General features: G+C 37.3%; 1 protein-coding gene across 16 annotated transcripts in view; it reads right to left on the reverse strand.

Annotated features, from left to right (window-relative positions):
- GRIP1 (glutamate receptor interacting protein 1) overlaps positions 1-13,105 on the reverse strand; it is a 596,626-nt gene that overhangs the window by 75,805 nt on the left and 507,716 nt on the right. For all 16 annotated transcript variants that reach the window (XR_009555739.1, XM_060245026.1, XM_060245031.1 and 13 more), the window contains exon 8: positions 849-996. Coding sequence is in view for 15 of the 16 variants with exons in the window: in XM_060245026.1 (XP_060101009.1) it covers positions 849-996 (148 nt within the window). In the remaining variant the exon portion in view is untranslated. The remainder of the gene's footprint in view (positions 1-848; positions 997-13,105) is intronic.

Raw genomic sequence — 13,105 nt, forward strand, 5'->3', positions numbered from 1 at the left:
TTATATCTCTAAGGATGCTGGTCACAGCTGCTGGCAAAACTTCAGTTACTACTATGCCAAGACCATGGTCATACAGCTCAGAAAATCTACAACAACTAATTTGTTTATTTGATTTATTTAAAACATTTATTAGCTGCCTTTCTCTCTCTATAAAGGAATTTATAGCAGCTTTGTGGGGTTGGAAAAGCTTATATTTTTCCTCCTGCACTGCAGCCCTGATCTTAAGTGTGGTCATGAGTGGCTGGTATTTTTTTTAAAAAAAATGTTTGGGAGCTCTACACATACCCTCCCCACCACCTACAGCATCTCATTGGGTTTGGCCCCAAGATAGAGGAGAATAACCCACCCAGCCCCAGAAGAAGATATTGGATTTATACCCTGCCTTTCACTCTGAATCTCAGTCTCAGAGCGGCTTCTTTACTTTACATCTTCTTTACTTTCCTCCCCCACAACAAACACCCTGTGAGGTAGGTGGGGCTGAGGGAGCTCTCACAGAAGCTGCCCTTTCAAGGACAACTCCTGTGAGAGCTATGGCTGACCCAAGGCAATTCCAGCAGGTGCAAGTGGAGGAGTGGGGAATCAAACCTGGTTCTCCCAGGGAAGAGTCCACGCACTTAGCCACTACACCAAACAGTTTGATTACTGTTTCTCAAAACTGAAGCTAATCCTAAAGGAATATTTAAAGACTACTAGAATACTTGAAATTTTACTGCCATTATGCAGGCATGTAAGACACTGTCACCTGCCCTAATGACTCCTCTGAATGCTACAGTTTAGTCAACATGTGATACACTCATGCATTAAGATGTAACTGGCATGGGTGATATAACCACTTCTGTACTACTCACCTGTCTGCAATACTTGCAGATTTTATTTTGTCAATGATAATTACTTGTTTGTTGCAGCACATCGAGGTAGATAGTGCAACTCCCAGAGCAGAACCAGCAGTTTTGGCAACTTCAACAAGCAGTGGCCCAGAAGCTGTGGCTACCGAATCTACAAAAACCAGACATGAGCAAAGATAATTCCTCAGTATTACATCTTACATTAATTTTAAAGCTCTTTATTACTGCTTATTTTTTTAAAAAAAACTGCTCCTGCATCAAATGGCTATATTCTCCCTTAACTTATCTAGTAACTAAACATTACAGTGGGGGAAAGTATCTGCAAGAACAACCAGCAAATTCTGTGCAATAGCCCCTGTTTTGATCTTTGCCTTCTGCCCTGGTTTTGTTAGCTGCATGTGCTGAACTAGCAGCAGTGCTTGTTTGTGTGCAAACATGCTTTGAAATACTTCCAGAAAGAAACTATCAATGGCAAGGACAAGATTGCCCAAATTAAAGCAACTTTTAAGGTTCTGTACAGGCAATCTGTTCTGTGGTACAACAAGAACAACATCCCTAGCTATTATGGTTGTGCTAAACCCTGACCTTGCTTATTAGGTCTGCTAATCATCAGGCAATCAAACAAGCAAATTAAATGTGATTAGAAGGTGTCTGTTGTGTTTTCCACATGGGGGCAAGCATGTGTAGCTTCCCTGTTGCTGCTGCTGTTGCCAATACAGCACAGCAGCAACAAGGCTTCCACATAGTTTCCCTGCCACTGTCCCTGGTTATTTCTTACCCATGTACCACCAGGGCTTTTTAAGTTAGTTTTTTTTTAAATCAGCAACTGTATATTGTTATATTGATATAAAATTGTAATATGTATAATATGTTTATTGAATTACTAGCTTTCATTTCAAATTGTCCCAAGCCCCTTTTGTTGCAGACATACACCTTTCTTCTTTTATTTCCATGATGAAAGTGCTAGAGACTTACTTTTAGAAAAAGATATCTGGAAATTTAGAGAACCTGTTACCTACATTGTTATAACGTTATACCAATATAATGTTATAACAATAGCAACTGACTGATTTTCTTTTTTAAAAAAAGCAGTATCAGGAAAGGAAAGGGCTGTTGTGGGAAAATGGCTGCCATGTGGCCTGGACTGGAATAACTTGAATTTTCTCACTTACACAGCACCGTTAGGTTTTATTAGAGTTTTTCCAAAATGTCAGAGTAAAACAGGTTTGGAAAAGAAAACCCCAGAAAATGCATGAATGTTCCATGATGCTGTAGAGACACAGGAAACCCGCCCCCCCACCACCCCACTTCCCAACAGCATTGAACCTAGAGCAAACAATTATATGGAATGGCTTCTGAGTCAAAACTAAAAGCCAGCTAGCACCTAATGAGAACTACTTAAACCATGCTTTCTACCCTTTCACACACTCTGGATAACTTCAGTCACAACATTAATTTTGTTATAGCAAGTGGGAACATGCAGAGATTTACAGGGTATATCTCATTTTCCCTCCCCCATCATTTCCTCTTTACCTTCCCTGAAAACTCTCGTGTTCCCTCTTCTTTTCCTGATTCCTTCTTTCCTTCCCAGGTAAGATCCAATCTACCTTTATCTGCCCCTTTGTCTTCAGCTTTTCATCTCTCCTTCCAGCAGCCTTTGCCTAGGAAAACTATGGCACAGATGCATGATATTGACTGCTGGGCCAGGCCTGCTTGCATGGTAGGGAACCTTCAAGGACTTGTGGAGACCACATCATTTTCCCAAGTATTCCCCCTCCTCACATTACTTTCACTTTCCCTCCTCCTGGCAACCCTTATATCCTTCTACTTTCTCTGTCTCATTCTCTTTTTTTTGGCCATTTACCATCATATCATTCTCCTGTTCTTTTTATCCTCACAACAATCTTATGTTAATAATTTTTATTGTTATTATGAATTAAAATAGGAGTACAGAAAAGAAAAGCGGACAAAGGGGAGTTACAGGTATTAATCTATTACTTATTCATCACAAGGACGAACAACATCAGAGTAGAGATAGAACATTTAACAGACATTTAAGATACATAATATTTGGTAATTTTTACATACATGCTTATGATTAAAGCCTAGCTTTTATTACTATTAGTTACTACTATTAACATTGATTATTTCATTATATGTTCTAGTACATCAGGGGTGGCCAACGATAGCTCTCCAGATGTTTTTTGCCTACAACTCCCATCAGCCCCAGCCATTGGCCATGCTGGCTGGGGCTGATGGGAGTTGTAGGCAAAAAACTTCTGGAGAGCTACCATTGGCCACCCCTGTAGTACATCTTAGTCTTACTGTAGTTACCAAATTTAAATCAGAAAGTACTTTTAAAGAGCATTTCTAAGAATAAAAAGGCATAATGATAAAATAGGTTCATATGTACATCAAAATTAACTGCTGTGGTCTCAAATATGACATTATTTCAAGGAGTGCAGCATAAATTCAAAAAATACTTATATTTATTCCATTGTAATATTATCTATTAGCTGAAATACTTTGGCCACCAAATGAGAAGGGAGCACTCCCTGGAGAAGATCCTGATGCTAGGAAAGACAGAAGGCAAAAGAAGAAGGGGACGGCAAAAGATGAGATGTCTGGACAGTGTTACTGATGTAACAAACACAAATTTGAGCAGACTTTGGAGGATGGTGGAAGACAGGAGGGCCTGGCGTGACTTTGTCCATCGGCCCGCAAAGAGTCGGACTCGACTGTGCGACTGAACAACAACAAAATATTATCTGTAACAACCTTAATTATGTATCCTCACAACAATCTTGTGAGGTGGTTAGGTGAAAGTATGTGGCTGGCACAATATCATCTAGTGAGCTTCCATGGAAGACTGGTGATTTGAACCTGGGTATTCCAGACTCTACTCTGAAGCTCTAACCACTACACCACTACACTACATCCTTTGGCTTTCAAAGGATGGCTGCTGTTAAAAAGTAGCAAGCAGTCAGGTCTTCATGAGTCATGGAAGTCAGGTAGTATCAAGTCATCCAGCAGTTGCTGCCAGGAGTAGGCCTAGCTCAGATGAACCCTCCCTCAAAGGCCAAAACAGCCCTGGAAAGGGCCCTGCCCCTCCCCTTGCTTTTTACAGACAGAAATGCTGTAGTTTCCTAGCAATGGCCACTGAGGGCTTATGTTTCTTAGTTTTAAGTAGAAGAAAAGACATAGTAGGGAAATACAGAAAGAAAAAGGAAGGGGAGTACAACAGAGAAATAGGAGAAAAACAGAAAATATTTCAGTTACATTTCTACAACAACAAAAAATAACAAATTCCTTCTACCTGCATGTCTTTGAGTTTTAACCAAATATTACCATCAAATTCTACAGTCCTTTTGTAGCTTTTTAAACTTTTATACAATTCTAATACCTATGGTATAAATCTGTTATTTATCACTTATCGAAAAAAGAGAAAAACAAGAGAACTAAACTAACTGAATAGTTTTAAAAGTATTAGAAGTAAGCATATACAGGTAAGATGAATATACACTCTTTATCTATAAAACTAACTTATTTGCTTCCAACAGGAGTTGAAAATAAGAGCACAATACTTTGTCTATGTCAATATAAACCGATTCCAAAGTTGGAGATCAAGAGCAGATCTTGGATATCATGTAATATCTATATTCTCTTCATTAATGTAAGTTGAACATAACCAACTATTTGTGTAAGTTAATTATTAATTAATTATTCAGGAATTAGAAGCTTTTGGAGAGACTATCTCCAACTATTATATTACTTTAAAAAGAGGAGGCTTGATAAACCATAATCATATTTATTATTCAACTCTTCAGCAGTTTTCAGTTTTATTTTGCCACTTTGTATTTTTAATAATTGACTATATGACAACCACTTTTCTTCACCTATCTCGGCTGTTATTTTTAGTACTTCAGCTGGTACTATCCATAACGGTCTTCTCTCATCTCCATACTTCTTATATTTCATCCACATATTTAGCAAATTATTTCTTATATAATAGTGAGAGAGAAAAACGTCCATCTTCTTTTTTTCCATAATACAAATACATGTGCCAGCCAAATTTATTTCCATGACCCTCCAGCACTAAGAGCTTTTTGTTTAACAGCGTTATCTATTCTTTTATCCACACCAAACAAACTGCTTTCTGATATAATTTTAAATTCGGTAATTGAAATCCACCTCTCTCTTTTGCATCTGTCAAAATTTTCATTTTAATTCTTGGTTTCTTCCCAGCCCACACAAATTCTGAAATTTTTCTTCTCCATTGATCAAATTGTTTACTATCCTTCACAATAGGAATAGTTTGAAACAAATACATTATTCTTGGTAGAATATTCATTTTAATTGCAACTATTGTACCCAACAATGACAAATTAAGCTTGTTCAATTTTAGCATGTCTTCATCCATTTTACGCCATAATTTCTCATAATTATTTTTAAACAGATCAATATTCTTCATTGTTATCTCCACCCCCAGATATTTTACCTTGGAGGTGTCTTCACAACCTGTTAGTCTCTGAAGTTCTTGTTGCTTGTTTATTTGCATATTTTTACACAGAATTTTTGTTTTTTCTCTATTAATACAAAGTCCCGCCAGCTCCCCATATTCTTGTATTTTAGCTAACAGCAAAGGAGTAACTTGTATGGGGTTTTCATTTATAAACATTATATCATCAGCAAAAGCTCTGTATTTGTAAGTAAATCCTTTTATTCTTAATCCTTCTATATCTTTTTCTTCTTGGATCTGCATCAATAATATTTCAAGAGTCATTATAAACAACAATGGTGAAAGTGGACAACCTTGTCTAGTACCTTCATTAATCTTCATATCTTCTGTAAGATCTGCATTTATACATAACCTTGCACTTTGTTCAGAATATATTCCACCCGCTTTTCTATTAACGCCACTAAAAGTCCAATTCCGTGCTTTATAGAAGATATGGTAGCAAAAAAATCTTTCTTATCATCCGCTTCATTTTGCCAAATCATCTTTCCACAGAATTACTCAGTCCAATAACAAAAGTCAATAAATAGCTGAGTCCCAGTTAGTTTATCCTCCAGCTCTCCTCCTGCCGTGTGCTTTTTCTTTGCATTCCAGTTCAAACCACATCAATTCCACTCCCCCATCAGATAAATTCTCTTAGAAAAATATTCAGCTTTTATTCAGACTGTATTATGATAAGTTAATGTTCCAATTGTAGCTTATTTAATTATAAACCAAATCAATTTGAATGTCTGTTTTCAATCCAATTAAAAACGCCAGAGAAAAGGATGCCAATTTTCAACAGTTTGTTCCTCTCCTTTTGGAAGCCTCTCTTGTGGGGGAGGGGGAAATCGTCCTCCTCCCCCTCCTTTTGAACAGTCCCATTTGGTTTTACGATAGGAATTCCATTAGTCGGTTAGGTTGTAAAATAAACTTACTTGCATGGTAAAGTTTTAGCAATTGCAGTAGAAAAGAAGACGCTTAGAAAAGTTGCTAAGATGAAGGAAAAGTCGGGCATTCACCTCTTGTCGCCATCAAGGCAATCGGTGCGGTGGAGCATCGGAGTGACAGGGGACTCAGGGGCTGACTGCCGTCTTTCTCCCTGGCTCCTGTCAAGCTCCTTGCTGTCAGGTAACCCTTACCCAGGCCACTCACAGCTGTGGTACCCCTCCAACCTCCCAATTTGGGGAGGTGCTAGAGACAAGCTCTGCAGACCTCACCGATGCCAAAGCGCTGAAACCCGGAAGCCCAGGTTTATGTTTCTTAAAACTGTAAGTTGGCCTTTTATCATTGTGGGGTTTACCCCCAATGTATTTTTTAAGATTTAATATTTTCCTGCAAAGCCAGAGCATTTTTCAGGTATGTAGAAAGATCTGTCTTGTCTATTCATGGCCCCAATCACTGGATTTAAATAGCCTTAGAATTGGCTGACTTGGCTATTAAGAATGTCGTGGGTCAGCAAGGATTCAGCAACAGCTCTAGGGAAGATGACTCCTCAGGAGAAGAAGAGTCTCAGGAAATTAGCTCTGAACTAGCAGAAACCGGCAAGCAAAAAGATGAGCTGAGGGCTTGTCAGATTTCACAGCAAAGAGCTGATGCAGAGCCACTAGCAGCTTGCAGCCCCATTCCAGTTTGGTGTAGTGGTTAAGAGCATGGACACAAAGCACATGTCTTCTCTTGGCTCAATGCCAGTTGCTTGCTAATGATGAGTAGCTGCAAGGTTACTCCCAAACAGCTGAGTGTATGTAAGATCTTCCAATAGAGGTCTATAAAGCCGGTTAAGGGAGACTGCTCGATGTGGAAGCAAGAAGGCACTAACCTCTTGACTCAGCAACTATAGCTCTGAACTCTGCTCCTATGACCCTTAGACAAGCTCCTGATCTGGAATCTTCCTCCTTGCAATTGTGGACTACCTCTGACTTCTGGACTCTGCCCTCTGGGCAACTGACCTTTGGACTGAACTTTGACTCTGACCCTGGAATTCAGTTTGGACTGACCCTAGATTCTAACACAGAATATACAAATGGGGACATGCAAAAAACTTGTGGGAAGGGTGTATCCCTCCTCCCTTGCTTTCTTCCCATTTTCCCCTGTTCTCACCCTTCCCCTACTTTGTCAATCTCCCCTTTCTTTCTTCCCCTCCCCTCTTTCTCCTCCTCCACTTCTCTGTCAACCCCATCTCTTTTGCCCACTTTCTCTGTCAATCTACCCCTCTTCTGTCAATTTACCCCTTCTCCCTCCCTCTTCTTGACAATATTCCCCCCCATCTTTCTCCCCCGCCCTCTTACTTTATTGGCTGCAGTAGCTGCCATAGAAAGCTGTTCCAGGCCCAGAGCAGCTCTCCCGTCACTGAGCCACCATGGCTCTAGGCCTAGATGTGTTGTCGTTGTCTGGAAGCTGCTCTGGGCCCAGAGAGGCTCATAGATGCTGACACAGCTGGGCCCAGAGAGGCTCCCAGATGCCAGCACGGTCAGGCCTGGAGAGACTTCTGGATGCCACAGCTGACTTGGCAGGGCTCAGAGAGGCTCCTAGTGTCTGTTACTGCTAGCTAGAAAAAAAAGTAAGGTATTTTATGGAGAATTTAAGCCCTCCATGTATTTTTTTTTAAGGATGTCAGATTTTTCAGAAAACCGGGGGGGGGGGGGGGGTTGCAGAAACATCTCTTTATATTCAGTGTGGCCCCAATCCATATATTTAGATATTCGCAGATGGGGGCCATACTGAAGAAATAGATATATGGATGATGATGATTACCGTTGCTGCTAATAACCAAATGCTGGGAAATGATGCAATAACTTAGTGTGAAAGAGTGGCACAGATCATTGCTTTAAAAAAAACAAACCTGAGTTCAGACAACTAAACCAAAGTGGAAGACAAATTATGTGATGATGAAAGAATAGTATGTGATAGTATGTTGCCAAGACACATATTTTAAACCACCTAATGATATTGGAGTCACCCTGTTCCACAGTCACTAGCTCTCTTTTGCTTTCATTAGCTAGCTCATTGGTCATTTTATATATGTGTGTGCACACATGTAATTATTAACTATATATATATATATATATAGTTAATATATAATTACACATCTCAGACAGTTATAGTTAATATATAATTACACATCTCAGTATATAGTTAATATATAATTACACATCTCAGACAGAAAATAAATAGAAAATAGAAAATATAACAACAATAGTGGGTTCTAAATATCTAAAAATATGCCCATACAAATTGTAGTCTATCTGCTGTAATTCAAAAGTTGATCAGGTTGTAAGATCTTCACTCCATTGGGTTTGGGTAGGTGGGCAGTGATCTCTCCAATGTTGTAATACAAGTCTTTTAGCAACAGTAATGGCACAGAAGATCCATTTTGTTGACCATCATTTAGCCTCCATAAGACAGGCAAATAGTTGAAAAATACATGTGTCCTAAAAAAAAATCAGTGAATATTCTAATACAAAACTGATATGAGTAATTACTTTCTCCACAAAAGACTGAAAAACTGGGCCCAGAGCATACGTTTAAAACACAGATCCTGTAAGTTATAAATCCAGCAACTAGACACTATGAAGAAGCTTATTCCTTGTTGTTTTGCATACAGGGGAGAAGGAAAGGTAAAATTCCTAGGGAGAGGACTCAGCAAGAGAAGCTACCTCATCCATTCAACTATATTAAGCTTAAAGGCACAGGTGTATTTTCAAGGTCATGACATGGCGACTCTCTGTCATACAGATGTGGGTTTTTAAGATAGCAGTTCGAACACTTGAAATAACTTGAATAATGTCAATTTGGGAGAGGAGTGCAATTTTCTTTAAAGAGTGCTAGAACAGTCTCCATGATTAGATGGCTACAAAATTGTGAGAGCACAGATCTTTTAAACACATTTTAAAACTCATGAATATTGAGAACAAAATGTAGTTGAGATACTTTTAGGATTAATTGGCTTGCATTACATTCTGCTGAAAACATACCCTATAGCATAAAGCAAAAATTCTATATCAAAGTTCGTGATTATGATAATAAAAAAACTCTCAATTTTTTTAAAAAAATCTCTCTCAAAATGCCTCTACCTCAAAGTAGTGAGAACTGAAACCAAGTAATCAGCACCTTCCCATACATTCCTATAAGGGAGTAAGAGATATCTGGGGAAAGCAAGGACATGGTCCTGATAACGCTATGGGAATGTAGACATTTATGATAGTTTATGTGTGAATACTACCCCGCAACCCCATTCCTTGGAATCCCTTTGACGTAGGCCTTAAAAGTATTGTATCAATGTGTGTTCAGCATTACTCTCAAGAACCTGTTACCAAAGTATCAGTCTATCAATAAACGTAGTCTTTGTATCAACTTTGACTTGTCTTTGAACCCGCATGCTTGACAACCACAAACATAAAATCCCAGTTCACATTATCAAAAGCTTTCTCTGCATCTGCAAAGAATAATGCAACCTCTTTTTCTGGATGTCTTTCGTAGCACTCTACAATATTTACAACAGTTCTCATATTGTCTCTTATTTGTCTCCTAGGAAGAAATCCTGCTTGCTGCTCTTTGATAAAATTAATCAAATATTGTTTAAGTCGCTCTGCTAGTATTCGTGTACATATTTTATAGTCATTATTTAACAATGAAATTGGTCTATAATTTTTTACATTTGTGGCATCTCTATCTTCTTTTGGAATCAATGAAATTACTGCTTCCTTCCATGTATTTGGTATTTTCCCCTCCATTCTTATGTCCATCAATTTTTGAAGTTTGGGTACTAACTCCTCCTTGAGGACTTTAAAAAACTTTTTTGTATATCCATCTGGACCTGGTGCCTTTCCCATTTTCATTGAATTTATTGCTGCTTCAATCTCACATTTTTCTATTGGTTCATTCAGGACTTCCACCATATTTTCTGTAAGGGGATTTACATTAACTTTTTGTAAATATACTTCCATCTTTTCTTTATTTATTTTTAAACCTTTAAACAATTTGGCGTAGTATTTAAAAATTCTTTTAATTCCATCTTGATCCACAATCTCTTTTCCTCCAACTATAATTTTATTAATAATTTCATTCTCCCTCTTTTTTTTTCCATTTGCCAAGCCAAGTATTTTCCAGGTTTATTTGCTCCTTCAAAGGATTTCTGTTGCAATCTTTTCAAATTCCATTCCAATTCTTTATTTAACAAATATCTTATTTGTGTTTGTAATATTGTAATCTCATTCATGATTTTCTTCTTCCCAGGTCTCTTTTTAAATTCTGTTTCCTTTTTCTTTATTTCATTTTGAATGTCCAACATTTGATTTTCTTTTGTTCTTTTAGCTTTATTATTCAATGTAATCAAGATACCTCTCATAACTGCTTTATATGCATCCCATACCGTTTGAAATTCAATGTCCTCATTATCGTTTATTTGAAAGAAGTCTTTAGATTTTTTTTTCTAGAGATGCCACTATTTCTTTATTGTGTAGTAAGTCCTCATTTAACCTCCACCTCCTCATCTTTTTAATCGGCTTAGTTAACCACATTAATGGATTATGATCTGCTCCTACCTTGGGAAGAATCTTTATTTTTTTTGTTATGAGACCCAAATTTTTTGTACTCCACAACATGTCAATTCTTGAAAAAGTGTTGTGTCTTGCTGAAAAAAAAAAGTATAGTCCCGCACATCAGGGTTAAACTTCCTCCATATATTCTCCAAACTTTCTTGTTTAATTAATTCAAAAAATGACTTTGGCAATTTTCCTTCCTTATTATTTTTTCCCCAGATCTGTCCAGTATATTTTTAACTGTACCATTAAAATCTCCCATTATCATAATTTGTTCATATGCCACTTGATCAAGCTGCTGCGCAATGTCTTTAAAGAAAGAATCTTTTGCTCCATTTGGTGCATACACTCCCAATAGCAACGTTTGTTTTTTCATTCAACATTATTTCCACTGCTATGTGTCTCCCTTCATCATCTTTAAAGATCAATTTTGGATTCAATTCTTGTTTAATATAAAAAAGCACGCCTCTTCTTTTCTGTTTAGCCAACGAAAAACAATCCCAATTCTTTGTTCCACAAAAATTTATAATCCTTCTATTTTATATGTACTTCTTGTAAACAAATTATATTACAGTTTTGTTTTTTAATCCAATGAAATGTTGCCTTTCTTTTTTGTGGTGAATTTAGTCCGTTTACATTCCAAGATATTAATTTGTAATCCATCATGATTCTTTACTTTATTCTGTAACCCCAAATTCTTTATGCTCTTCAAAAAACCTTCGTAGTTCTTGTGTGCTTGTAATTGTAATCCTTTTTCCTTGATGTTCAAAACTCAAACCTTCTGGTAGTATCCATCTGTAGTTTGTTTCATTGTCTCATAGCTTGTCTGTTAATTTTTTTAATAGTCTTCTGTCAGTTATAACCTTCCTTGGCAGCTCTTTCATTATTCTTACTCTGCTGTCTTCAACCATTAGTGTTTTTTCGAAGTTTTTACTCATAATCTTTCCAACCGTATCTCGTGTCACAAACTTTATCACCACATCTCTTGGTAATTTATTCTTCTTAGCATAGAATGTGTTGACCCTGTATACATAGTCATACAGGTGTTTAGAATCTTCTGGGTCTTCACCTAAAAATTCAGGAATGATTTTTGTTATATATTCCTTCAGGTCATTTTGTTCATTTTCAGGTACCCCTCTCAAGCATATCTGATTTTCCATCAGCTTGCAGTCATGCATTACTACCTTCTCTTGCACTTTTTTAAAGGTGGAAACATGTTCACCTTCTCCTCCACCTCTTGTACTTTCTTAGATGTTACTAAAGTGTCATTTCTGAGATCCTCAATTTCTTTTTTTAGAGCTTCTTTACTGTATTCAATGTTCTTCTTTATTTCTTTTTTACAGGCAGTTATTAGCTCTTTCATCCCTTTAATCATTCTTGCCTCCATAGCATCAATTGCTCCTGCATCTTTCAAGTGAGACAGCCCTTGCACGTATTGGCTTATGGTCTGACATGTAAATAAGCTCCAAAAGTTGATCTCTCCAAATTAAATTCCAAGTATAAGATTTTAAAGACAGAGGCTTGCCTTTTTCAATAAGCCCAAAATCACCGTTCCTGGAGCTTCCCAGGTCAAGATATTAATTTTTAAAGTTTTTATTCTGTCCAAGATGGTGCCCGCGGTTTTTCTGCACCTCTTTTTTATAATTTTCCTTTTTCTTCTAAAGGCTACCCAAATTAATTTTGTTGATAATGTCCAATATTTTTTTCCTTATAATGTCCAAATATTCTGGCTCCATTAATTTTCCAAGTCCCAAATAGCTTTAAATAATTTTAATTTTTTGACCTTCTCTTAATGGCTGCCGATGTTTTTCTATGGTTTCTTAGTCCTAGAATAGGCTGGTTAACTTGCATTTTTAACTTCTTTCAATGGCCACTTCCTGCCTTGCTTGCTACCAAATCCCATTCTCAGTGATCCAAAGATCTCTTGATACTTTAATGACGCACTTCCTGTAATGTCCAGTAGATCAGCAACTCTGTGACGATGGGGGTTTTCAGCAGAAACCGCAGGTATGCAAAACATTAATTGTTTTTCTCATCTTTTAACGCTGTTCTTTAATATCCAATAGTCTCAATTTCACCCCCTCCTCTTCTTCTTTATATTGACATAATATGTTTAACTTGCCATCTGTTAATCTTTCTTTTAAAGTTCTTATTTTAGTCCCGGAATGATAAATAAAGATCAGTACCTTCAACGTTAGTTATCCAAGTAGACACTGTTCTGATGT

Source organism: Heteronotia binoei, chromosome 8 (assembly GCF_032191835.1).
Source record: "Heteronotia binoei isolate CCM8104 ecotype False Entrance Well chromosome 8, APGP_CSIRO_Hbin_v1, whole genome shotgun sequence".
NCBI lineage: Eukaryota > Metazoa > Chordata > Lepidosauria > Squamata > Gekkonidae > Heteronotia > Heteronotia binoei.